The sequence below is a fragment of the Rhagoletis zephyria genome, unplaced genomic scaffold, assembly GCF_001687245.7.
Source record: "Rhagoletis zephyria isolate East Lansing unplaced genomic scaffold, Rhagoletis_zephyria_1.1 Rzeph_scaffold_00078, whole genome shotgun sequence".
NCBI classification, from domain to species: domain Eukaryota; kingdom Metazoa; phylum Arthropoda; class Insecta; order Diptera; family Tephritidae; genus Rhagoletis; species Rhagoletis zephyria.
In genome coordinates, this window is record NW_016157162.1 from 98,249 (window position 1) to 124,343 (window position 26,095).

The following is a 26,095-nucleotide window of genomic DNA, read 5'->3' on the forward strand; positions in this document are numbered from 1 at the left end:
GGAGAAGACCAATAGCAGGTAGACTAATTTGCAGAATATCTGTTCACGAATGGGTTAACCAGCAGATGATTTGTCGCCACAAATTGTGTATAACCAGACACCGACTTGTGTTAATGCTCTAATAGACAAACACACACTTTGTGCTGTTAAACCAGCTGGCGGTTATCCGAAAAGCGGCGCTGCGAAACGGCAATAAGGACTCTGAATCACTAACTCGTTACCGAATAGACACTCTTAAGCTGACAGGCGATGAAAAAAAATGAAAAGCTCCGCAAATGCCTTGCTCTTCAACTATGTACTTTAGACCGTACCACCTTACAAGCAAACAAAAAAGTTCGCCGTACAACCCCAAGTCCAAAATATTTTTAGAAAATAAATTTCTAAATTTTTTTTGGCTCGAACTTAATTATCGCCTTTTTATATTTTTCGGTAATACTTCCATTCGGCAATAAATTTTTCTTAAATAGTTCTAATGGAATTATCAACACATTTTCTTAGCAAAAGTTTAATGATTTTTGGAGATATTTATTTTATAGACATTAGGGTGTTATGTTAGGATTACGACACATGGTTGTAGTGTCAAATAAGAAGTTAGGGTAGTACGAATTGGTGGATAAATAGTATAACGGAGTGTTTGAGATCAATGAACTTTGACAAAAAAAATTTCTTCTCGAGACTAAATGACGAAGATATAACGAAAAGGGGGTGAAATCTATGATCGCCCAAAAATTTTCGACTTTCGAAATCGCTTTTCAAAGCTACTTTAGATTCGAGGCTGTAGGGCGAACTTTTTTCCGGTACAATCTAATTTAAAAACTCGCAAGCACTTACTACCACTAATCGCTTTATTTTATTATAGGTTAAAGCTCCCAAAAGGAAAGAAAGTAGCACCCCCTCAAAATAATTATGATCATCCAGTAATACTTAAATGACGAGCTACGCCTCTTTAAAAATAGCAAATAAGCTTAAATACTAAAGCTTCTTAACAATAGATAGCTTTTTATGTTTTGTTGTCCCAAATTTCGATTTCCTATTTCTTCATTTTGTTTTCTTTTGTTTGCCTACTATCCATTTGTGTTTGTGTAATTGTTTTTGATTTGTTTTTCTTGGTGTCCATGTGGCATACAACATCTCGATTCAATAGGTAATGCCACGCGCACGCTCCGAAACGCCGACCTCGCCACGCTGGGGACAGCGACTCGAAAGTTTCCCTGACGTTTCATATTTCAGAGGTGAGTTTCTATGGTTCTATGTGTATGTGAAACAAATATGTTGTGTTTTCCAATGGTGGTTCTGTCGAGAGTGTTAGTTACTGGGTAAAAAGTTTAGTCTTTCGTGTTTACGTTGTCGTTTTTTGTTTTGTTTCGTCAACTGTCGATTTTTCGTTAGTTGTTTTAAAAGCTTTAAGCTTCTCAAAGTTTTTCTCTATTTCCTATATTTATTTTGCAGATTTTTCAAAAGGGCTTTATGGATTTGAGTTTGTTTTGATTTCATTTACAGATTTGAACTTCTCAAAAAATTATGATTTCCTAAAAGTGTATTTAAATTTCTTTAGTATTCCAATTGAAATATTGCATCTTTTACTTTTTTAAAAATTATTTTGTTACAATTGTATTTACAATAGTTTGTATACGGTTTCTGTTCAATTAATTTAGAAAATGGTTAAAATCATATCCATCTTTACATTTAGATACAAGAACTATATAAAAATAAATAAAAATGTTTCTCCGGGGAATCGCATGGTGTTTTATTGAGTAAACTTCTTAGCGCGTCACCACCACCAACAACGCCCTTATTGCATATAAGTTTGTATCCATTTGACCTCTGTGTATTTATCAACCCCTTTCTATTTCAACATGTCGCAGATCCTCCAGGTCCCATCTCCACGGAACCCTTGGTAGTCGACTCCGGTCCCACGCACATCTCACTCTCTTGGGGTAAGCCGCTGCGCGATAATTCTGCGCCTGTTATCGCCTACCGCGTAGATGCTTGGATCGTTGGCCATGAAGGTGGCGCTATGTGGAAGGAGCTGGGCCTAACTCCCATCAATTCGTTTGACGCCTTCAATTTGAAGCCGAATGTTGAATATCATTTCCGTGTTACGCCCAAGAATCGCTACGGCTGGGGTCCATCGGTGCAAACTAGTAGTCCACTGCAAGTAGGCGGCGCTGAATGCCTACCAGAATTCGTTAAGATTCTACCCGGTCAGTTGAAGGCCTTGCTGGGCACCCAGCTGACGCTGGAGTGTGCAGTACGTGGTGCGCCACGCCCCCAAATTGATTGGTATAAGGATGGCATGCATATCAGTCCATTAGCAGAACGAATGAGAATTCGACAAATCGGCTCGACCTGCACGCTAATAATTGCGCCAGTTTCAGAGTTGGATGCTGGTCGTTACACTTGCGAAGCCACGAACGCCAAGGGCAGGGTATCGACTTTCGCACGCGTACAAATTGTCTCCGATCTGCGTTTGTATGAAGCCGATACAAAACTAAAGGAAATTATTCATTCAGATAAAGTAGCCCCAGCTGGTGACACGCTGCCCATATTCACAATGCGTTTGCGTGATCGACGCGTGCAAATGACGTATCCAGTGCGTCTGACGTGCCAAGTTGTGGCCTATCCCACACCTGAAGTATTTTGGTATAAGGATGATCAGCAAATCGTTGAGAGTCGGCGCTGTCTCATTACAGACGATGGGCAATTCCATACAATCGAATTGGCGAGTACTATTTTGGATGATAGTGGAGTTTATACTTGCACAGCTAAAAATGAACTGGGTTCGGTGTCGTGTCATTGCACATTGGTCGTGGATAAGGGCATACGCGCTTACATATCGCCGGAATTCTACATGCCGCTCGATCCTTTGTATATTTACCAAGAAGGACAGGAGATACGGCTCACTGCTAAGGTGGAAGCTTATCCCACGGTGGGTGTTTCGTGGCACCACAATGGTGTACGTTTACGTCCCAGCAGACGCATTTGCGGCACGCTAGACGCCAACGGCTTCGTAGAGTTGGTGATTGCCGATGCTACGTTACACGATGCGGGCATTTACGTGTGTGTCGCTTCAAATGCAGTTGGTAAAGTGGAGAGCAGTTGTCGTGTGGTAATCGAAGAACCCGACGAGGATCAGCAGCAGAAGGGACAGCGGGCTGGCAGCCACATACCGGCGATTGTGAAATGTGACCTACCGTAAGTTGTTTGTACTTAGGACAATCGCCACGGCTTTTTTATTGTTTTTTTTTTTATTCTTTCAGATATTCCAAACAGCCCATGTTTGTTGTTAAGCCACGCTCTAGCGAGGCCTATGAAGGCGATACGGTCATCATATTCTGCGAAGTTGTTGGCGATCCAAAGCCGGAAGTAGTGTGGCTGCGTGATTTCCTCAATGTGAGTACATCTTTCAATTACCAAATAGTTATATAAGTAATAGAAACCACCAGATGTTCGTGGTCTTTTAAAACAGGTTTACAAGGCAATGAAAGTCTTGCCTAAAATCTCCTTTATTACCCAACTCCTATACACAACAATACTTATATATTTTTCAAAAAGTACATTCTTGAGGAGTAAATAAATACTTCTTTGGCTTGCGACGTTTTCGTGAATGAGCTATTCAAAACCGAAGAGATAGGTTCAATGTTGAATTTTAAGTAGCACCGCTCTATCGCCGCGAACTTACTCGTCCGAAGTTCTATCGAGCTTGTATACTAATATTAAAGTAAGATTCATTGTGAGTTGTCTCAGCGGTCCCCACATGGTGGTTTAGACCTGAGAAGTCAGGCGCCACAATAGTTTACTCGCCCAAGAAAATATGTATACATATGTTTGTACTTTTGGCTTTTTGTACTTAAATATAATGAGGGTCAATGTTAAAATCCAACTGAAGATCAGGCAGCAAAAATTGAAATTTTGTAAAAAAAATTTTTAGGAATATTTCGCAGATTAATAGCCCATTTAATATTAGTATATCAAAGTGCAAGTTTGCAGTGGCTCAAAATTCTGGTTGATTTTTGGCAATCTCCTTCCATACGATGTTGCACATTTTTTCTATACAGAAAGCATGCCTTACATGGAAAAAACTGCATAAACTATCGGCAAAAATAAAAAAAACAATCAAAAATCACCGAGAATTTTTGGGCCATTTCGAGCTTCCATTTTATTATACTAAAATTAAATGGGCTACTGCCTACCCAAAATTGATTGCTGCTCATACCCATCGCTGAAGCTTCGGCAGAGAAAACTCACCACCGTTGACAAAAACATTTGGAAACGTTACTTTCAAAGTCATTTTTCTTGAAAACTTATTTACGAACCGTAGGTCTGTTAACTTTCGCACATAGATCCCTAAATGGCGGTTTTATAGAATTCTCTGCCTCGTTTATTCGCATCTCAGAGCCTCACCTGGGCAGCTCATTAGCTGTCTCGTTTTTCTACATACTGCGTTTTTCAGGAACCCAGCAAGAGTACGATACAGCATTTTTAAACAATGCCCAATTTCAACTCAAAGTGCTTTCAAGACCGCTAGACTATTGACGAAGTTGTTGGTTTTTCTGACTGAGTAGAAGACTAACACCATTCTCTATACATAGCATAAATCTTAGACCAGAAAGCACTGCAGTTATTTGCCAGATGAAAAAACTAGCCGAACAGCATATCTTCTGAATAGAGAGCGACCTCGCTTCCTTGCTCTAACTTTGAATCACAGTGTAGAGGGCTGTAATACACGTACCATCATCTGCCACTAAGCCCAACGTCCCACTCTGCTCTGGTCGAAAAGCGTATAGGTATTCTCAAATTGAAGCTTGAAGCCGACATGATGTAGCCCCTTTGAAGGCCTTCACAGGTAACGACGGCACTGCTGACTACGGTGGTAATACTATGGGTGATATATTTATGGCCACAGTACTCAGTGGGTTTCAAAAGCTTCGGCAGTGGTTTTCAAAATACCCTTTTACAGGTATCGCAAGCCGCTAAGCGCTTCTTAACTTAATTCTACATATATCGCTTTCCACCTAATTTGGATTCTAGACTGATAGGAAGGTGTTTCAGGTCAGATGGATATTGGCCGAGAAAAAGCCGGAACTTTTGTTTTTCTTGTGGAAAAGACCACATATGTTTTTGGTTTTGGTGGTGTCAATTCATACGCCTGTATCTTAAGTTTTTTTTTTTTTAATTTTCTACTCATTTCGAATCAACTCATCGATATGAGGTAGAATCCATCAAACGAATTGCATTTTCATTAATAGGTGGTTTTTTTCTTCGGAAGAACTACGTTTAACTTCCATTTTATAAAAATTTGTTTAAATATGCAATTTTTGCAATTTTTCGATACTTCCACTACTTATATTTATATTTTATACTTATTGTTGTTAGTTTGCTTAAATTACCGTTCCGAATCCGTCTGGTTTCCTTGTTCTAAATCGGCGGTGGGCATCAGCTTGCCCGTTCTAAATCAACTACAAGAAAAAAACTACAGGTCCAAAGGCGAAACACAGGCGATTTCCGCACCTTAAATTTAAGATGTCCACTGAGTGCTGGTCCATCTTCACAACCAAAGTAGCACCCTCTCTACCTTCCCGAATACTACATTTTGTGTGAGAGATGATTCGCCACTGTATAGTGTCAATATCAAGGGTTTGTAGGCGAAAGAAAGAAATCACTTCTCCTGGCCTCAGATCCGGATAACCGATCCACCAAATAGTTATGAAACTAGTACTCTGCAGTGCAGCATCAGATCACCCTCGCAGTATTTTAATTTACAATGGTAATGGCATCCCCTCTCTGAAAGGAGCGAGAGCACCTTTCTCCCTCATTAGAGAACTCAGTAGTACCATTTATTTTAAGAACACATTTCGTTATTGGAATCTAATACGCTTTAACCACTATGACAGTGTGCCTTAAACATTGATCAACTTGAAATCTTCTAAAGTTGCACCAGTGGAATACTGCTTATTGCATACTCTTCGGAGCGCGAAGAAATCAACGAATAGTGGCATGCGAAATCACTTTCGGTGCACGCAACAACAGCTGATTGGATCGTTGCTCTTCCCCCTCTCTTCTACGCCCTCAGCCGAACTCTAAGCTTCTCCAATAGCTCCAACAGCAGCACAACAAGATGAATCAGCTTTGCTGTCAATGGAAAGGCAGCATTTCACTGTCATCATATTTGTGACGTTAATTGACGCATTGTTGTTGCATTGTATGCCGAAAGCGTAAAGGTTGCGGGCTGCTGGCTGTTGACTATTGTTAGCTTCAGATTACGTTTTAGTTTAGCAATTGAGCGCTACGCAAGCAAATGTGGGTTGAACGGGCGTGCGCGCCTACCATTAAATACTTATTTAAAGCCTACATATATACATATGTATGCACGTTCGTGTGTGTGTGAAAAACATATGTGCCAATAAAAATATATAGCGTTATTTTCATGAATGATACAAATTGTTATATAGTACTAAGTAAGAAGTAATGAAGAACAATAAAAAAGTAAATATGTAATTAACAAACTTGAATAATTATAACAGTGAAACGCCCCAACACAAATTCAGTTGTTGCAATCGACTGCATCCCAACATCCCGCCTCTGCTGTCAATTCCATTTGCAGCAATAAATTAATTTGCAAATTTGGTGTGTTACTATAGTGCGGCGCGCGTGTGCCTCTGTGTGTGTGTGTGTGTGTGTGTGTCACGCGCGCTTATGGTTTGGGTGGCGCTGCGCTTCTACGTCACTCTCAGTGCGTTCGCAAATGGTATTTCCACTTGTTGCACGTGCGTGGCTGTTGCTCGCCCTCAGCGGGCGTTAATTTGTTTTCGTTTTTATTTTTATTTTTTTATTTTTTTGCTTGTATAGCGCTCGACTTTTAACTGGGAAGTGAAGTGTAAATAAATACAGAACTTATTAATAAATGAATTCCAATGTTAATTAACCAGCTGATACATATTAAATAGAAAAAGAAAAAGCAAAAAAAAAAAAAATTATTGGAAAACAACAAGATTTCGAGTAAAAAAATAACGTTTGGGTGGCGACATTGATTGTCTGGCTGGATTTGTTTGTCGCCAAAACATTTTGTGCGTCTGCATCGGCATTACTGTTGAAACTTTCACGCTGCGCAGACGTGCGTAAAACTGCAACAGTCGCAGATTTTATCCTTCCATTTGGATTTAATACAATTCTGGTTTTACAGTTGCTTTTTGTGTGCAAAAGATTTTTAGTGTTTAACTTTCGAACTCCTTAATTATCATTCAATAAAAAGAACGCCCTTGAAAGTGAAAATCTGTGCTCTCTCAACAAAGGCAAAGTGTTTAACGCAGTACAAAATTGAAGTGGAGTGGCAGGTAATTTATTTGGCATTCAAAATTTTTATAAATTACACCCCGTACCAAAAGTATAAGTGCTAGCAATTTATTATTTTGTTATTTAATTTCATTATTAAATTATATTGTTAATTAAAAAAAAAACATATAAAACTAAACTTCAAACAAAACATAAACAAAATTTCGTAAAAATTTCAAGCTTTTTAATTACATTTTGAGAATCCCGTTCAATTTTAGTAAAATAAAGTGAAAGTTTAAAGTAGCTAAGACTTTTCGTTGATTTTTCGATTTTTTGTTGTTGTCGGTATTGTGCATGTTCTTCCATACAAAGTAAGTTCTAGAACATTTATATGTGGAAGAAAATCGGCAAAAGCAAAAAAATGACTAAAAAATCAACAAGATTACACACCTTCACTTTCACTTAAAATATGTCTAAGAAATCTAATAAAAAAAGCTTAAATATTGACGAAAGTTTTTTTTTAATATTTTACAAAAATTGGGACTTCGATTTATAAGGGTTTTATTAAAGAATAAACTAAGTACACTGAAATGGAAAAAGTCGTAACTAATGTTATTTTTTTATAACACAATGTGGGGAGTTTTATTCGATGAAATCCTACATAGTATTTAATCAAAAAGTGAATTTTAGATTTTTTATAAGTTACGACTTTTTGCATTTAAGTGACGATGTTGTTACGTAATTTTGCATTTCAGGTGACGATATATTAAAAAAAATTTATTTAAATAGCAAAAAAATACATTGTTAAAACTTGTCGATATGTAGAGATGGTAAGTTACCCGAACAAGTTTACGTTATACAGCGTGTGCCTTTGACAAAATATATCGACAAATCTAATGGTTTTGAGATGGAGAAATCAGGAAAAATAGTATCGTTGGTTAAAAAAATTTTCTTGACGTTTCAGATTACTTTCTTTCAAAAAACTTCAAAATAATGTGCAATAGAATGTTTAACAATTGTTAAGCATGATTCCTACTTCTAATCAATCTGCCGAGGGGAGAAATTCAGAATCGGTTCAGGTATTCTAAAAAGACACTGGGTCATTTCCACAAAACACTGTTTGAACAAACGATTTCTGCCACTGTAACTCCGAAAAAAAAAACACATTTAGATCCTCTACTCCAGTGCTCGTCAAACTTTTGAGTGTGACGGACCGGCTGCAGTTTTTCTATTACGTCGGGGACCGGTACCTTTTTTTATTGATTATTTTTCGTTTACGATCATCTCACATATGTATTAAAATTTGTTTAAATGAATTTCTTTATTAGCCGGGTGTCTATATATGACCTATTACCATTTAATGATAGCAGATATTAGCGATTTTTTATGAATGTTTAACAAATTTAAGTTGTTTTTATTATACAAGTTGTATATAGCCTCATTAAACAGTAATATAAAACATCAAAAAATCGTTGTCCATTTCGCGACGCCCTTTGCGGACCGGCGACTTATGGCTTACGGACCGGCACCGGTCCGCGGACCACCACTTTGGCGAGCACTGCTCTAGACCACTTCGATGCCATTTCTAGGAGACACGAGATAAATTAAGGCTCAATGTGGCCACAGCACAATAGCTTCCGTGCGGTGTGACTTTATGTGAGTATGCTAAATCCTCTATATGAGCCAGCATGGGCCTAATTCTCGGGGTGCAAGGTGTGTTAGAACTTATATGCTGGTATTGCAAAGTAGCTCTTATTAATAAAACGGGGTTTCAGATTTAGATTATGGGCATTTTGAACGCTTGTATTTCCTTCTATTTCGAGATAGTGTTTTGAAAACCCATTTCCGCTCCATAGAATGATTTCTATGGGATGGAAGTTGCGCAGTTTTTGGTCGTAAGGAGAACGGGAAGTTTCATCTTTGCTGAGAATTGTTGCAGGACTTATTTTAACAAGTTTATCATTTCCCCTCATTGGATTTTTATTTGTGTTGTGGGTAGAAGTGCTTAAGCTCGTGGATATCGGGGAATATTTGACGTCATGGGAATACTACGGTGTTCACATGAGGCGAGTTTAAGGCAACTTTTAAGTGAAAGCAACAATCGACTGGAGTGGATGGCATTTCAACCAGTTGCTTACAATGAAGTTGGAGGGGCAGCAAATTTTTATTCAACTAATTGCCTCAAAAATTGCCTGTAAAGTTACCTGATATAAACCCCGTATACGAGAGCTGGTTCTGGTGTGGTAAAGTAAGTGCAACTGGTCTTTGTGGTACTTCGTTGCTTTTAGCGATAGTGATATTAAGCTTGGTTGCCATTTTGGCCGAAATGTACCGTTTTTGGTAAATTTTTCCCGGTTTCGTACACATGTACGAAACTTTCAGAACTGGTACATTTTTTTAATCCGACAAAACGAGAGAATTATTTATTACTTACATCATATTTATACCTATTTAAAGGTAAAGCCTTTGTGTGAAGGCAAACGTATATATCAATCAGGGTAATCTGCTATTACTGCAACACTTTGTCTAACACAGGTAATTGAAAAGCCATTGTTGGATAAGAAGATAGCCATTAGATAGACATTAAAGCAATATCTAAGGCCATGCCAAGAAGGTATTCCTAATGTAATAACTGCATGGAATATACTGTAAGCATATTGAATCCAGAACTATAATATCAGAACAAGGAGGCGTTAGGCATGAGATCCTGGAAAAGCAATGGATTTTCCATATAAGCTACTCATCTTCGTGGTGATAGATTGCAGGCAGCCTTTAAACTGACTAAGAAATTTCGGAGATTGAGCTATCGCAGGAGGCGAAGCATTCAGGGGTCAAGTGAAAGTCACATTTCATAGCTGTTAACAAGTAGGCTGCCGGAGGCACTGACGTTTTGGGCATTCAATACAGTGACAAAATCAATTATTACGTACTAAGCACTGTCCAGGAGGCCAAAAGTCAAGCACCGATCTGTCTGTGTAGTCATTATAGGAGTCATGCGCACCTGCCCAACGAAAGCTCTGTAAAGAAGCGATTTATGTATGTCTCAGCAATTTGGTGAGCATAAGAAGCCGGGACCTTCAAGGACTCTATATAGTTTTAAAACCAATCAATGAGGAGCCCTCGTTAAACTCACAGACAAAATGCTAACGAAGTTATCCTTCCAGTATCCCTACAAGGTAGAGCTGTCAAACTGTCGAAGATACTGTCGATAGTACCAATGGACTACACTGAGGGAAATAATGCATAGTAAAAATGAATACTTTATATTTGATTATCGTTTAAAAATGTTCGTATTTAAAAATAATATTTTCATACAAAATTTATTACGCACGTATTTTACTTTTCACATCTGAGTATGTAGATATATGTAAAGTGTACATTCGCAGCCCAAGCATGCAGAGCGCCGCTCTGAGAGCGGTGACAACACACACATACATACATAGTACAACATGATGGATATTCAACAATTGAAAGCGAATTTTTATGCCTGGGTGTAGCTGAGTGCGCAAAGATGCTTGCCACAAGTTGTTGATTTCCGGAGATGGTCGGGTTCGAATTCCACTGCAGGCAACATGCTAATAAATTTTTTTTTTTAGTTTTTGTCTTGATTATTCACTTCACCGATGCTTTTTCAGAACGACCGCGGTCATTTTAATATGCGCACAATTGAATTGAATATTTACCAATATACAGAACTTTTGTTGACGTTTATAGTAAGATCAATTACGTTTCTATTTGATTTTAATATTTTTTAACCTCAGTGTAGTCACTTGAATGTACTATCGATAGCTTTCATACTATCGCCAATATCGCTTCAATTAAAAATTAAACCATCTGCAACTGTTGGCTCCTGTTCATCCGTTACTGTAATGGAAGTAAGATAGTAAAATCGTACAATACAATATATACATATCGTCGATGTTTTTGCAAAACCGCCTAAGTCGCCGTTGTGGCAAAAATGAGATTTGGTAATCCTGAACTCCAGGCATCGAGATTTATACATAAAAATCGTTAAATCAGAAAATACAATTGTGACCATATTTTTTGTTTTGAATATACAGAGGAAATATAAAAAAATGTACACTTGGTACACTTGTAACAATACATACAGTCCACTACTTCACACATTGGTTCTTATGGTATTTTGGTTGTGTGCATCTACTACATCCATCTTTACATGTTAAGAATATTAGGGGTATTCACGATCCGGTGCATATGGTCTATTATGGTGCATAGATAGCATAAATAGCATGATTGTTGTTGTTTCATGTGTTCAAACAACAACAAAATTAGCCAATCATGCTATCTATGCACCATGCTAGACAGTATGCACCGGATCGTGAATACCCCTATTGATAAGCAATGTACATATTTTCCATTTCTATTTAGCACCAAAGGGTTGCTTTGCAGCATTGACATTTTAATGTTTCCCGTATGCGCTGCATTTACATATGTATGTGTGTTTATAATTTTATCAATAAATACGTAATCTGATGATGCACTGCAACGTATGCAAGTGTATTTATATTTCTATTGCATATAGTATACAAGTATTGATATTGCTTTGCGGCTTATGTGGCAGTTGCATTTAGAGACAGTCTGGCAAAGCGCTAGTTCCGCCCTAAAAATTTCAGAACTGTCTCTGAACTACATACTGCAAAAGGGATGCAGAGCTGTACGGTTGAAATTCATATGTTGATAGTTGCGCTGTGATCAATGTTACTTATCCTGGTCATGTGAAAGCTGACAAAAGATGCTGTACTATATTTTTATACCCGAGCGCACTTGTGCACAAGGGTATTATAACTTTGTTCACATAACGGTTGTTTGTAACAGGCAAAACGAATCGAGATAGATATAGACAAATGTATACATAAATGATCAGAATGAAAAGAGAAATCGATTAAGCGGTGACTGTCTGTCCGTCCGTCCGTCCGTCCGTCCGTCCGTCTGTGCACACGATAACTCGAGTAAAAATTGAGATATCTTAACGAAACTTGGTACGTGAACTTCTTTTGGGCGTGGGACGGATGGTATTGAAAATGGGCGAAATCGGATAATAACCACGCCTACCTCCCATATAACGGTAATTTTAAGAAATACGAAAACTGCGATATTTTAGTAACTACTGAAGATAATTCACTCAAAATTGATACTTACAATGAGTTTCAGACGGAAAACATGAATATTATAAATTTTTGGAAAATGGGCGTAGCCACGCCCACTTATGGTTACATGTGTATATCTTGGTAACCGCTGCACCAATTTCTTCCAAACTTGGCAAAGTTGTTGATCCTGGTACAGCATACCAACTGGCCGGAAATTTCTAAAATCGGACAATAACCACGCCCACATCCCATATAACGGTAATTTCGAGAAATACAAAATCTTCGATAAATCAGTAAATATTGAAGCTAATTTATTCAAAATTGATGATTGCAACAATTATTTACCAAGAAATACGTTTATGACAAAATTTTGGAAAATGGGCGTAGCACCGCCCACTTGTGATCACATATATGTATCTCGCTAACCGTTCTAGCAATTTGTACCAAGCTCGGTATGGTTATTGTGCTTGCCACATAAAAGCAAACCGTTGAAAATTGTTGAAATCGGACTAAAATTGAGGCCGCTTTTCATATAACGGTAAATTTCAGATATGCTTGAAACTTCAATATTTCGAAATTTAAGGACGCTAATTTACTTAAAATGTATACACCCCGGCTTATCATGTAGCGGTAGCTTTCGGAAAGGTGGAAAACATATATTTAATACTTGCGCCGGGTATTTAATGTTCGGCTCCGCCCGAACTTAGACTTTCTTACTTGTTTTTTTTGATTTTCTTAGTCCCGAAAACTAATAGCAAAATGTTTCCGCTTATTTAATATGTAATTCTCTACATAGTTTATGGGGCAACTGATAAAATATTTCCAAAAAAATCGTTATTGGTAACTTTAATGTCATTTTTGTACATATAGTATACGTACGTATAAAATTGAATGCAAAATATAACCAAAAAATTTAGTTAAGCTACACTTAGCAGCAAAAGTCAGCGTACACCATTTCTTTTTTAAATATTCACAATATATTGAGAGTTAAAATTTGTTTGTTATTATTTTATAAAAAAAATGATCATGCTTAAAACAAAATCATATAAACCGTGTGTTAAAACTTTATACAAAACAAAGTTAAATTTAACGATTTTTCATCAAAATGTTTAATTCTTTAATCAGAATTAAAAAAAAAAAGTAAGTGCGCCTGGGCCACACTGGAGAAGTGAAACTTACGTTACATATCTATTTAGTCTCATAACCAATATATGTATGTACATACATACATACATCTGCTTTTGCTTAAGGTTATATTTTTTGCCTTTTTCTATCTAGATCCCTACCTCTACCCCTGTTCCTTCTAATTACACTTATGTATGTTATTCTGATTTCCTTTATCTTCATTTTTATCTTTATACTTTATCTACTTATATCTATCTAACAAAATCGATAATAACATCCAACAAAATATCGATAACAAAACCAATAAAAATATCGATAACAAAATCGATGACAAATTAGATAAAAATTTCGATAGCATAATCGATAATACTATTGGTAGCAAAATCGATTAGAAAATCGATAGAAATATCGATAACAAAAATTGTTTAGAAAATCGATAAAAATATCGATAACAAAATCGATAAAAATGTCGATAACAAAATCGATACAAATATCGATAACAAAATCGATAAATAATCGATAACAAAATCGATAAATAATCGATAACAGTATCAATAGCAAAACCGACAAAAATATCGATTATATAAAATATCGACCATGATACAAAAATGAAGGTAGTTCCATTTAATGACATTCATAGTTGTTGTTAACCATTCGACTTTTAATAAAATTATGACATTTCATCAAATTCATGCGACCTGATTACTATCCATTTCCAAGAGTACTTCAGAAGGCGTCAAATGTACTTCAGAAACTGTAAAGTGTTCTTCAGAATTCAGATACGCTAATCAATCAAAGCCCAATTTTTTGCAATATTTGATGAGAATTTAAAAATAAATTTGAACCGTATTATTATTATTATTATTATTATTATTATTATTAATGGTAATACGCTAATCACAAAGCCCAATTTTTTGCAATATTTGATGAGAATTTAAAAATAAATTTGAACCAAAATATAAAAAGATTTTATTTAGGAAGAACATTTTTAGAATTAAATTCTCAAGAATGCATTCAAAATAAGAAAACGAAAAAATAACAGCATAATGCGCTAGTGATTTTTATTATAAAATAAAAAGTACAATTAAGATGAAGCCTTCTTTAATAGTTCAAATTTTCTATAGTTTTAATAAGAAATAGTGCGAGCTACGTAAGTATAAAAAAATATTACATTGGTATAAACATGGGAAGGAAAATACTCCGATTTATTTTTTTAACATTATCAAAGTGGCAAGGCCGTTGATGATACTAACAATTTATGAAACTTCAAACAATTTTATTTTCCGTCAAGTTGTATATTGAAACTACCGGTTTTTTGTATCATGGTCTTGACCAAGGTGTATTAAACAAGGTGTGATTGACAATTCAGTGCGGCTCTCTTTTAAGGTACTATTATGTCAAAAAGTATAAACAAACGAATTAACCCTTAGTTTTGCATGTATCTTGTCAGCACTGATGCCCTAGGCTTTTATTTCGATTAAAGTTTTGTTTTATTTTCATTACCTGGAATATATATTTTGTCAATAACATAAAACAAATTGTTTATAAAATAGTTTTAGCAATTTTCTTGTTTTTAGTTGCCCAAGTTTTATGCTTTTGTATAGTTTTATATTTAATTTTTTTATCCTAAACATTATTCGGCACTTATAAAAGTAGGATTTTACATTTGTTTCCAATTTTATATGTGAGCTTAACTCTAACAATTTTGAAATTAAATTTTTCATGCGAAATAGTTTTCCATTAAAGACTTTGCTTCGAGCAGTTTTAAATTAAGCTCTTCCATACTTGCTTGCATGGTTTTAATTATTTCGGTAAGAAGAAATATTTCTGTTCTCAACGTGCATTCTAAAGAGTCGCCTGTTTGAGTTTGGACATCAACAAATAATGTATCCTGATCGCGTTCTAAATCCTCACTTTTTTCAGTTATTTCGTATGGCATTGGGACTGCGCCTGAGTATAAACGAGTGCGTTTGAAAGTGCTTGATTCGGACGGACAACTAATGAAATCACTTTCCTTGAAGTGGTTTTCACAAACGCGAGATGAATCACGTAGTACAACACCACAGCTTTCTTCCCATCGCTGCCGTCTTAATTCGCAACTAGGTGGTTTAAAACATCGTACTATTTTCGTGTCCTGACTTTTATTGCATACAGCGCACCATTCAAACGTTTTGCTCCGTTTCATCTTGGTTTCCTTACATTAAATACCCTGCAGGGAAAGCTACTAGTTGTGAACTAGAATTCTACCGGTTTGCGTTTCAGCCGAACTAGTTTACGTTCTATCCTTTTTCAATGTTGCGATGTCCTACGAGATGTCAATTGTCAGGCTATGCATCAGCATCTACTAGTATAAATACCAGTAGCATCATACCAGTTGATGAGATAGTCTGCCAATTCATGTCCCGTGAAAAGCATAAGTGTGCCTTTTCGCTCGCGACGCTCCAGCAGTCACAATGGCCGACAGAGCAAAGCACTCGCGTGGTAAGCCTGAGGTCCCAGGTTCAAATCCTGGCGCAGGGAAATTTTTTTTTATTTTCTTTTTTTTATTTTATTTTTATTTTTTATAAATTTATTTTTTTGTTTAGGCTTTTTATTGCAATTTTTAAATTTTATCAAAAAATATTTTTGTTTAATTACTTTGTTTTTTTATAGCACAAGCATTCTTCCTAAATGTTTTTTTGCATTGCAATTCGGTTTTCAAATTTGTTATTTATTTATAAATTGAATAAATTATTTTTACTTACATTTATTTAACTTTAAAAATCTTAACCACCTCCAAGCGGCCTCGAACCTGCGATTTCAGAACCAGAACCAGTAGTCTTCACGTGACGCCACAGCCGACATTTGTAAGAAAAGCAATTAATTGCGTTTTATTTTTGGCTTTGGCAATTCAAAGGCAGATGTCGCTGATCGCCTAAGTTCTTCGAAATTGTCGAACTGGTAGGCACATACTAGTTAATGAACTAGTATTTTTTCTGACTGGTTTGGATTTTCACTGCAGGGTATTTAAGAAAAGTCGAACGTATTTACTTATTACCCAACTTTAAATGTACTTACTTGCTCTCCTCGGCGGTTTATCTCTTAACAATTTCACGTTTATTAAGAAACTTTGTTGCTTGAAAAATTTGTATGTAACTTTTAAACAAATTCAAATCTGAAAAAAAATATTTCAAATGGGTTAAGAATTCATTTCAGTTTGACATTATAGCCTGTTTCTTATGAGAGCAATGTCAAAATCAATCACACTTTGTTGAATACATTTTGGTCTTGACTATCCATAGTTTGACAGCTCTACTACAAGATAGTAGTTGTGTTTTTTTACAAATTATCCAGTAATTTGCCAGCAACTCTCAAGAATTCGCTCTCATAGAAAAAATTTGCAATAAAGTACGCGAACGCTTTTCCAGTAATAATTTGCAAGTTTCATGAACAGCTGATAAATTGGTTGTTTATTCGCAGCAAATTCCTAATAAAACAACATGTTTTGTATTTAAATCGGTTTATTTTGTGAAATTCAACAATAAAAACCAACAAACAGTTTCCTTATTAGTTTAAAATTCATCCAGCAACATGCGATCAGCTGTTTTTCGTACTGGCAAATGCTTACAAGTAAAAATTTATCCAGTAAAATCCAGTAAAAACTTGCAACTTCAACTGTCATTTCTCGCTCTCTCAATTTCCCCTACTTTGCAAGTTTTTGCGTACGAAAACGCCAAAACATGAAAATTCGTAAAAACTTTTACTGGATTTTACTGGAAATGCGTAAAAAAACGCAACTAATAATTTCTAAAGGGTAAAGGAGAACGACAGCTACATATATGTAAGAGCAATGTGTATGTAAGCCATTCCATTGGGACAATGTGGGAAAATGTCCCACTGTACTTCAGAATATGATCAATTGTTGATTTTAACTATGTCGTCGGAACTTATACAACAGCGAAAGATATTTTTTAACATAGAACGATAGCTAATGTATGAAATTGCTTTAACACAAATACCAAACGATTTCTTAGTTTTATGTAACTATCATTTGAATGAATGTGACTGGTGGGACACTGAAAGTAACCCTATTTCACCCTTTTGCACTCAAAGATGAATTTTAGCCAAAACACTAAATTTTCACGTTTTTTCGTTTTCAATAAAAATTTCGTTTTCATAGAAATATTAAATAAAAATATTTAAAGTTGTGACTGGTGGGACATCTCCTTGTAACTGGTGTAAAGTAATTATGCATGAAATAAATTTCAATTTCAGGGTGCCAGAAAAAAATCTTCGGGACCCTTTAAAGATAAACGATCGAATTTCGACAGTAACAATTTAATGGTAATAGTAATAGTGTTTATAATAACATAAACCGAATTATTACTTTACTAATATCCATATGCTATTTTTATTATTTTTTGTTTTATTTAGTTATACGACTTTTGAATAATGTATTAAATTAAAAACGTTCTCAATTGAGCCTGCATTTAGAAACAAAGTAAATACACTAGTATATAAAAAATACCTGCATTAATGAGGTCCGCAAATAAAAAAAAAAAATTTATCAAAGAACGTTAAAAAAGTATATAGATATGTACATATGTATTTATATACATAAATATTTCCACAGCTATCGTTGGACATGACTCAAGCAACCAGTTGGTTAATTGGTGCTAATGTCGCCATTATCTAGTTAATACACACACATACATCATATGCACATAATTATGTATGTATGTATGTACATACATCTAAAATTAACTACACACAAAATAAACACCATATAAGCCTAGTTCAATAAAAACGGGTATTGTTGTCTGTCTGCCAACATTTTGTTCCTGTGGCAAAGTTTGTTGTGACCGAATTGCAACGATGCCACAAAGATAAACTTTTTAAGCCATATGAAAATGTTAGGCTGACGCTTAATGAGAATTTAAACGTAAAATTTTATAACAGCATATGGAATATAAAAGTGTATGTATGCTAATATTAGAGGGTACGTATGAAGTATTGTATGTAGTACATTAAAGTGCCTCACCAAAAAAAAATCGTGGTTTGAGACCGGAGTTATAAAATTGATTATATTTTAAGGCATCGGCCCTAATTTTTCCGAAAATTATTACGGTTTACGCTAGTTGGATGGAACGATTTCAATACAGAATCAAAATTAAGATTGTTTTTGATTGCCTTCATACAATCTTTCAAACTTTTTCTGCAGACCTTTTAAACTTAACTTTTCTATCATTTCAAATAATGTTTTGGAAAAAATATTTTTAAAAATTTATTTAATTTATGTATAAAAAACTAAATTTTTGGAGGTATTTTCAAATCGGTCTAGCTCACATAAATCTTAATATGTTGCCGAAGTATTTCGGCGGAAGTCTTAAAATATGATAGATTTTATTATTACGTTGGAAAAACCGTGCCGTTTTTTTATGTAGAGTCCCTGCAGGAAATGAATCTAACTATAAGCTAACTTTAAGTTGATTAGGAAGGAGCTAAAAGTCATTTATTATCTGTATATTTTCTTTGACGAAAGCTAACTATATTTCTATGGCGATGGCCGCGAAGTAGTCAAGGGTGGTTACCTCTGCATTTGATGTAGCTAACTTGTAATTAACTACTTTTGGACAAAAAATTTCAATAGGAAAAACAAAATATTTTTTTATATTTTTTTTTATTTATTTTATTACAATTCATATTTGTTTTCATATTCTGCTGCAGGTCGTCCCATATTCCACTCCGTTAGACATAACTTCAAAATGACAATATGAGACTTCGATCTTCCTTTTATTTGTCCTCAATTCGAAAAAGTATTTGCGAAATGCAGGACATTTGAATAGAAACGCGTTTAAAGAAAACAATCTTCTTCATTACTCCTGCATTACTTGCCCACTTGATTCAAGTTAGCTTTTTGTAGCCAACTACAAGTTATATATTTTATAGAAATCCCGCAAAAATGCTAACTACAAGTGGGTTATTTTTTATCAATTGATAATTTTTTTTCTGCAGGGGTGATGCACCCTAATGTACCTACATACGTACATACATACATACATATACTTATAGGTAACAAACTGTCGCCGGTGCATGTTGACTGCAATATTCACCAATTTGACAGGTCGCGCATGCCCCGAACATACATGTTGTTGCAATGCACACATACATATGTATGTATGTATGCATGCACTCGTTTTTCGCATAATAAAATGCATTATTTTGTTTTTGGTTTAAGCTGCAAAATCGTCGTCATATTAAATTACCGCATTTGTTGTCGCTGCTATTCAGTTCCGCGCTCTAGTCGTCAGCAGCGCCGCTTCTAATGCATCCGGACCAAATGCTACTTATACATATGTACACATACATACATATGGGTATATGTGTATATACTAGAGATAGACACGGGACTAAATATTCAATCCCGATACCGCCCATTCCGAAACTCAATTTTTAAGTCCCGAACGCGCCCATCCCGACGTATTTCTGAATTGTACCGCGGGTACCGTGGATCTCTAAATCTATCACTAAGAAAAATTCATCTGACTTTCAAAAAAATATTAAATAATGAAAAATAAATATTGGGAAAGACAAGCATCTTGCGATTATTATATTTTGATTTGCTGTTGTGCATATTTCATACAACATTTTTAAATAAGATTTTCTGAATTTGCGGAGGTTGCGATTTTATCGGCAGTGATGAGAAAAGATTTTGATCCCGTCCCACCCGTCAAATGTTTACGGACCTTTCCGATACCGCCCATCTTGGCCAACTTGAAATCAGAACCGTGGGTACTGCGGGTCCCGATATCCCTCGCCCATCTCTAGTATGGACGCACAAACGTTCTGGTTGATGTTGCTACGTTTTGTATGCGTCTAAAAGGCGTGTAAAATAATATTTTCGAAATGCTTCTGGCATTGTTGTGCTTTGCAAATGTTGAACTTGAAGCTCTATTTTAACTGTTCCATGCAAACTCACTACGGTGTCGCACATATATACATACAATGTATATGTATGGATATGTATTAGAGTGTCCCATAATTCGATATACTACGCTCCAAATAACGTATGGCTTAAGTTTTATTGTTGGATGATGATGATCAGTGTCGACTTGAAGCTGAGCATTTGGCTAGGAAGTTACACTGAGACAGAGACTTTGAGACCTAACTAAATCCTTCCGAAGCCATTTATCCTTACATTCGCTCCTCGCTATAATGCCTGAGTTTTCGTTGGTGGGAAGCAAAACAATTTGCATGGGTTTCCGATCTGTTTGCTCCGTAGACGCCACTCTGCGATAGTGTATGCCGTAGCCAAGCTATCGCCCTGGGTCATGAGGCGAGCTTCAATAGTTTTCAAACAAGCCCTTTGGTAAACTTAAGCTGTTTTATATAGATATCAGGCTTGCAGCGCTGCATGGATCTACTACTACCGGTCGGCATGTCGGACTTGATGAGTAGCCGCAGTGCTGGCTTTGTAGCCATACGTAGCAACCTGGCGCTGTTCATTGGTTGTTGACTTTACTACTACAAGAAGACACTAGAAGTTTGGTGGTTGCGCTGCATGCCACCCGCTTCGAAGCAGTAGGCTTTGAACTTCACTTCTAGTTGGGGAGTTGGGAAGTGCTTTTTGTTTGGTATCCTAGATTGATGCTACGAGCCGTAAGGAAAGAGGGTCGTTCTCCCGAATAGAGATTCGCTGTAACCGCGTAAGCACACTGTTTGCGACTACGGCCTGCCTGGCTGATCCTTGGTATGGATCGAATGAGATGTTGATGCGGCCATAGGAGTAATATGAAAAGCGGCATGGATATATGTATGTATGTATACAGTAACTTAGATGAAAAAGTATATAAAATTCCATTTACAATGTTTATTACTCGGACGGGACACCCTAATGTATGTACATACTTTAATACTCGTGTCCATGATTCAATAATACAAGGTTCGATAAACTGACAGTTGTCTCTCTCGCACCGCTCCCTTAGCAGTGGCACCGTGTTGCTTCTTTGTAAATTTACATAGAAACAGTGTAGCTTTGGTGTGCAATAGAAGTATAAGCTTTCGTGAAATATGTTTACTTGTATGTGCATATGAAGCATATTTAACTGATGAAAACATAAACTGTTTTTAAATTAGATGTTTACATCAATCTCATAGTAGTCTTATTTTAAGTTTGAGTCATTTTGAAGTTTTTATACTGCTAAATAGCACATAAATTACGTAATTCACGTAGATATATCAATATTACGGTCAACATTTCGTTTAAAATGCCAGATTTCCTGCAAATACATTAGAATTTACAAAAAGAAATTTCACTAATAATTTCCTACTTTGCGTACTTTTTTACTACCATTTTCGCACCAAGAGATGGCATTCTTCCCCTTTCTCCGTCCTTCGTAAATGCAACCTTTTGTAAGGGAGTGTCAAACCGCAGCTGTCAATAATTATCTAACCTTGTATTATTGAATCATGAATCGTGTCCACGTTGGTGACCTTGAAATCGAGTTTATTGTGTTATAACGACACACGCGTGGAGATATTTATAAACATAGATATGTATGTATGTATGTATTTAGTTTTTTTGTAATTAGATAGACAAAAGGAAAATTAATCACAGCTACTAGCATTTGAAAATACGAGACAAATAACCGTTGGACGCTTACACCTCATCAATTTTTTCTTTCATTAGTTCCACATATTTGTAGTACTCGTAGAAGAGTTTCACATACATAGGTAAATATCATGGTACAATAAAAACAGGTAGAAGCCAAGGTACATTGAACAGGTAGTATCAGTAGAGCAGCTGATTTGATTTATTTTCAAATTATTTGGTCTCGAAAATGTCAAATATTTTTAATTTTTTCTCACAAAAATTCTGAATTGTTAAAATCCATTTGCATGTGAAACCTTTTTCCATACAAAACAAGCGATTGAATAGCAGCTTTTGGAACGTTCGCCCAACTCAGCAGCACAACCGCTGATTACTGGCCCTTGTAAAGGATGGATCAATGCTTCGAGAAGCAAACAAATTTACTAGGAAAGAAAGTTGCATCAATTTTTATTTTTTCCGATTTCAATTTTTTATTTTTTATAATTTTTTGTATTTTACATGGCACGCTTTGATTTAGAAGAAAAAATTCAGAACAGTTTTTGACACTTTCGATACCAGAAGCCACAACAAAATACACGCAAATGTTGTTTTTGCTCTACTGATACTACCTGTTTAATGTGCCTTGGTAGAAGCCAAATTGACATCAAACCTACAAAAGTCAAAGTTTTCGGGAGAGTAAAAATAAAAATGAGCGTGTGTAAGGAAAAATAAAAAATTACATGGTTGACGTTTTTGAGTAAATTTGAAGTTTTGTTTCTATTTATTTATTTTTTTAGTTAAAATTTGTTAATTTGTATGTTGTTTTATGTTTTTAATTTATGAATTTATTATTTATGTTGCAGTGTTGTTGGAGGGACTTTCCGGCATAAGGGTCATAGGAACCATGATAAAAACATAGCAAGGTAGAACCGTTCTCTCAATTTGTCGGCCATGATTTTTTTTTGAAGTTTGCCAACATTTTAAAATCATATAAAAGTGAAAATAAAAAATTGAAATTGTTCGAAATTGTTGTTGCTTGAGATTGAAAATGAAAATGTGTGTGTGAGTTTGTGAGTAAATTTAAAAATTAAATTGTTTGGAAACGTCAAGAATTTCAAAAGTGACTCTCAGCCGTTCCACCTTACTATATTTTTATCATGATAGGAACAGCACTTGGCATCAAACGTGCCTTTCGTGTACCTCCCGGTGCATTTATGAAATCTGCTGCTTTAAAATGTTTAACGCACAGCAAGGCATTTCGCTGCAGCTCTGGCCCACAGCTGCTTTCGCAACGCTCTTTACGCGAAGGACATTGAGGCACGTTAAATGGTATCTGCTTCATATTTAACACCACATAAAAAACAACGCTTCGGTGTTGCATTTTTAACACATACATTAAGTATAAACTGCACAACACTACAAAAATTCAAATGTTAATTAAAATTTGTTATTAACGAACATTCAAAAAAAAACAACGATATGACATTCAAAGCGTAACGAAATATAGGAAATAAAAGAAAAACAAGTTGAAGTTTAAAGGTTTGGTTCTCATGAGAGCAACGTTATTTTGGCTTCTACCTGTATTTATGTGCCTTGGGTAAATATATCGAAACTTTGAGCTAAGCGATCTATAGTGCCCTCTACAGATCAAAATATTTCGTCTAAATATAGATCCTTCAGAAAGCTCAGCGATACTTTCGGGCATAGGGAGCGAATGTGCTCAAGCTGTAATTAGATTTCTCTCACGTCTTCTGCAGACTGCATCACACTCGGTGAGAATGTGTGGTGGTGTCCCGCTTGTTGAGCCGCAGAACCGGTAAAGATCATTTGACTATATCCGTAGCTTACCCTTAGATATGTCCTATAAGTATGCAGTGTCCCGTAAGGATACATGTTAGTATTCTAAGCTTCTCTTTTTGGAGGTTAATTAAGCTGGAGCCTGTCTGTGGTCCCTGAAGAAGTCTCTCGCAGGTGGTCGCTTAGCTGCATAACTCCATTTTAAACCTCTTCTCAAAGCCTATACTTCTTCCTATGTCACCTCTAGGCAACAGAGCTAGCGGTAGCGTGGACCCCAGCCACAAGAGGATTTGACCTTACCTCTTCCAAATCACTCACTAACCAAGCTCAGCTGAGTTCTTTCGGTGAAAGTGGGACTCTAGGCTTGTTGATATAGCAGCGGTGCTCAAATTCCCGGTGCATCTGCCTTTCTTTATGGAGGTGATTCTCGGGTGACATGAGATGGTAGTCCGTGCCGTACGTAGAGCTCCGTTCTGCCATGCTTTCAGATTTATCCACTGCCTGTTTTTCGTTCGGACCGGCCGGATTTCCTTGTAAGTTGCCAGCAGGGTCTCTTTGTGGGCTCCCCAGGTTCTGCCGGCTAGCGACTTGAGGACTTTGTTACTGGCCCGCACTTTGTTGCAGGTAGCTGAGGCGTGCGCGGAGAAGAACAGTTTATCGAACGGCGCTCCCGGGATTTTTGGGTGATTGGTCGTCGGTATTTTGGCGGTATTGTGGCGCCATCGACGAAGACGTTTAGTTCAACCCTGATCTCCTTGGTCCATGTTGTGAAGAGTGTAGCTGGGGATTTCGCGACGGAGACTTTGAGGTTTCTTGCAGTGAAGAAGTTCCAAAGATCGGTGAGATAGTCGGTTATCTTATCGCAAAGGCTGTCGATGTTTGGGCCCATCACTATTATTGTGCAATTATCGGAGATTAAACAGTGTCGGGTAGAGTACGTCGCCTTGAGGCACCCGCTTTTTAATTTTACATGGCTTGAACTTCGAGTTTTGAAATTCGACTGATGATTGGATGTTATTTAGTTATCCATCGCTTCGTCCGAGCTGAAAGCGGAGTCTTGGCAAAGAGTTGCGTGGTTGACCGTGTCCAATGCCTTCGAAAGGTCAATTTTGGTATCGAACAGAACTTTTATGTAGGACCTCCTACGGTTTGTCATAATGCAGTTGTATTTGGACATTCTTTGCTTAGGAAATGGGGGTTTAGCTGCCTGTTCATACAGATTTTTCAAAGTTCTCTGCAAATTTACCTGCTCCAGCTCCTCCATTTTTAAGTTCTATTCTGTTTATATACCAAACCTCCCCAATAGGCTTGGCATATAGGTTCCCTGTAATCAAGAGAGCTCGATTCGCAATTGATACCTCAAAGTTCCTAAAGAGCTTCGCCCGTATGCAATAGAGGACATTAGAAAGCTTCGTAAAGATCCACCTACCATCCATCATGTTTTCAATTCAGAGCTCTAAATAGCGCGGTGATTGCCTCTCTTGGCAATGTCATCCGCTCTGATCATAGAGAAATCATAGTAGTTCGTCTACTATATGCGGACTATATTAGAGGATGCATCACTCAGATCTGTGGGCATAGTTTCGCTGCTGAGAGGCTGACTCTATCCTATCCAAGAGTAGATTTAAAGGCTCCCGATTGTCTATAAGAGAGTGATCCGTGTTATAGATATCGACAGCAACATACTGCCTCCTCTTGTTCTCCATGGCCTTCTCAACTTTCCCCTCATTGGCGTATTGGTTTCTTCTGTGTAAAGAATTTCCTGTAAGGGAACTAGTTATGCCTGATATAGCTCTCTGCAATTCTTCCCATTGGTTTTTAATAGAAAATATGTAAGACTAATGAGTCGGTATGACTTTGATGCTATAATACTCATAAGACATATCGTTAGCTCAATATAGAAAGTCCCTATTTAACATTTATGCTTCTACACAGAATAGTTAATTGAAAAACCTAACAAAAGTTATAGTTCCTTAGCTGCGATTTCTGTGGATTTTCTGCCAAAAAAGCTACGACTAACCTTAAGAGTCGGCTTCATATTTTTTGTTATTATTTATGCCCCAATATTTTCTATTCAAGATTTCACTTATTTATTAATTTACTAGTTGTTTTTAATTTCTATTAAGTTCTTAGTGGGCAATCTATAGATTTTTTAAATATCTGAAATTTAAAAGAAAATGAGTTACTGCTTTTTTATATTAAGGTACGGTATATCGTCGTTTAA

The 26,095-nt window shown here is 36.3% G+C and overlaps 1 protein-coding gene across 4 annotated transcripts in view; it reads left to right on the forward strand.

Annotated features, from left to right (window-relative positions):
- The window catches only part of LOC108373005 (myosin light chain kinase, smooth muscle-like), a 69,794-nt gene that overhangs the window by 9,977 nt on the left and 33,722 nt on the right, over positions 1–26,095 (forward strand). For 2 of the 4 annotated variants that reach the window (XM_017628847.1, XM_017628854.1), the window contains exons 7-9: positions 1,145–1,232; positions 1,866–3,195; positions 3,261–3,393. In XM_017628847.1, the coding sequence (XP_017484336.1) occupies positions 1,145–1,232; positions 1,866–3,195; positions 3,261–3,393 (1,551 nt within the window). Of the gene's footprint in view, positions 1–1,103; positions 1,233–1,865; positions 3,196–3,260; positions 3,394–7,253; positions 7,335–26,095 lie in introns of those variants that run through there. The other 2 variants (XM_017628860.1, XM_017628876.1) reach the window with 2 other exon arrangements.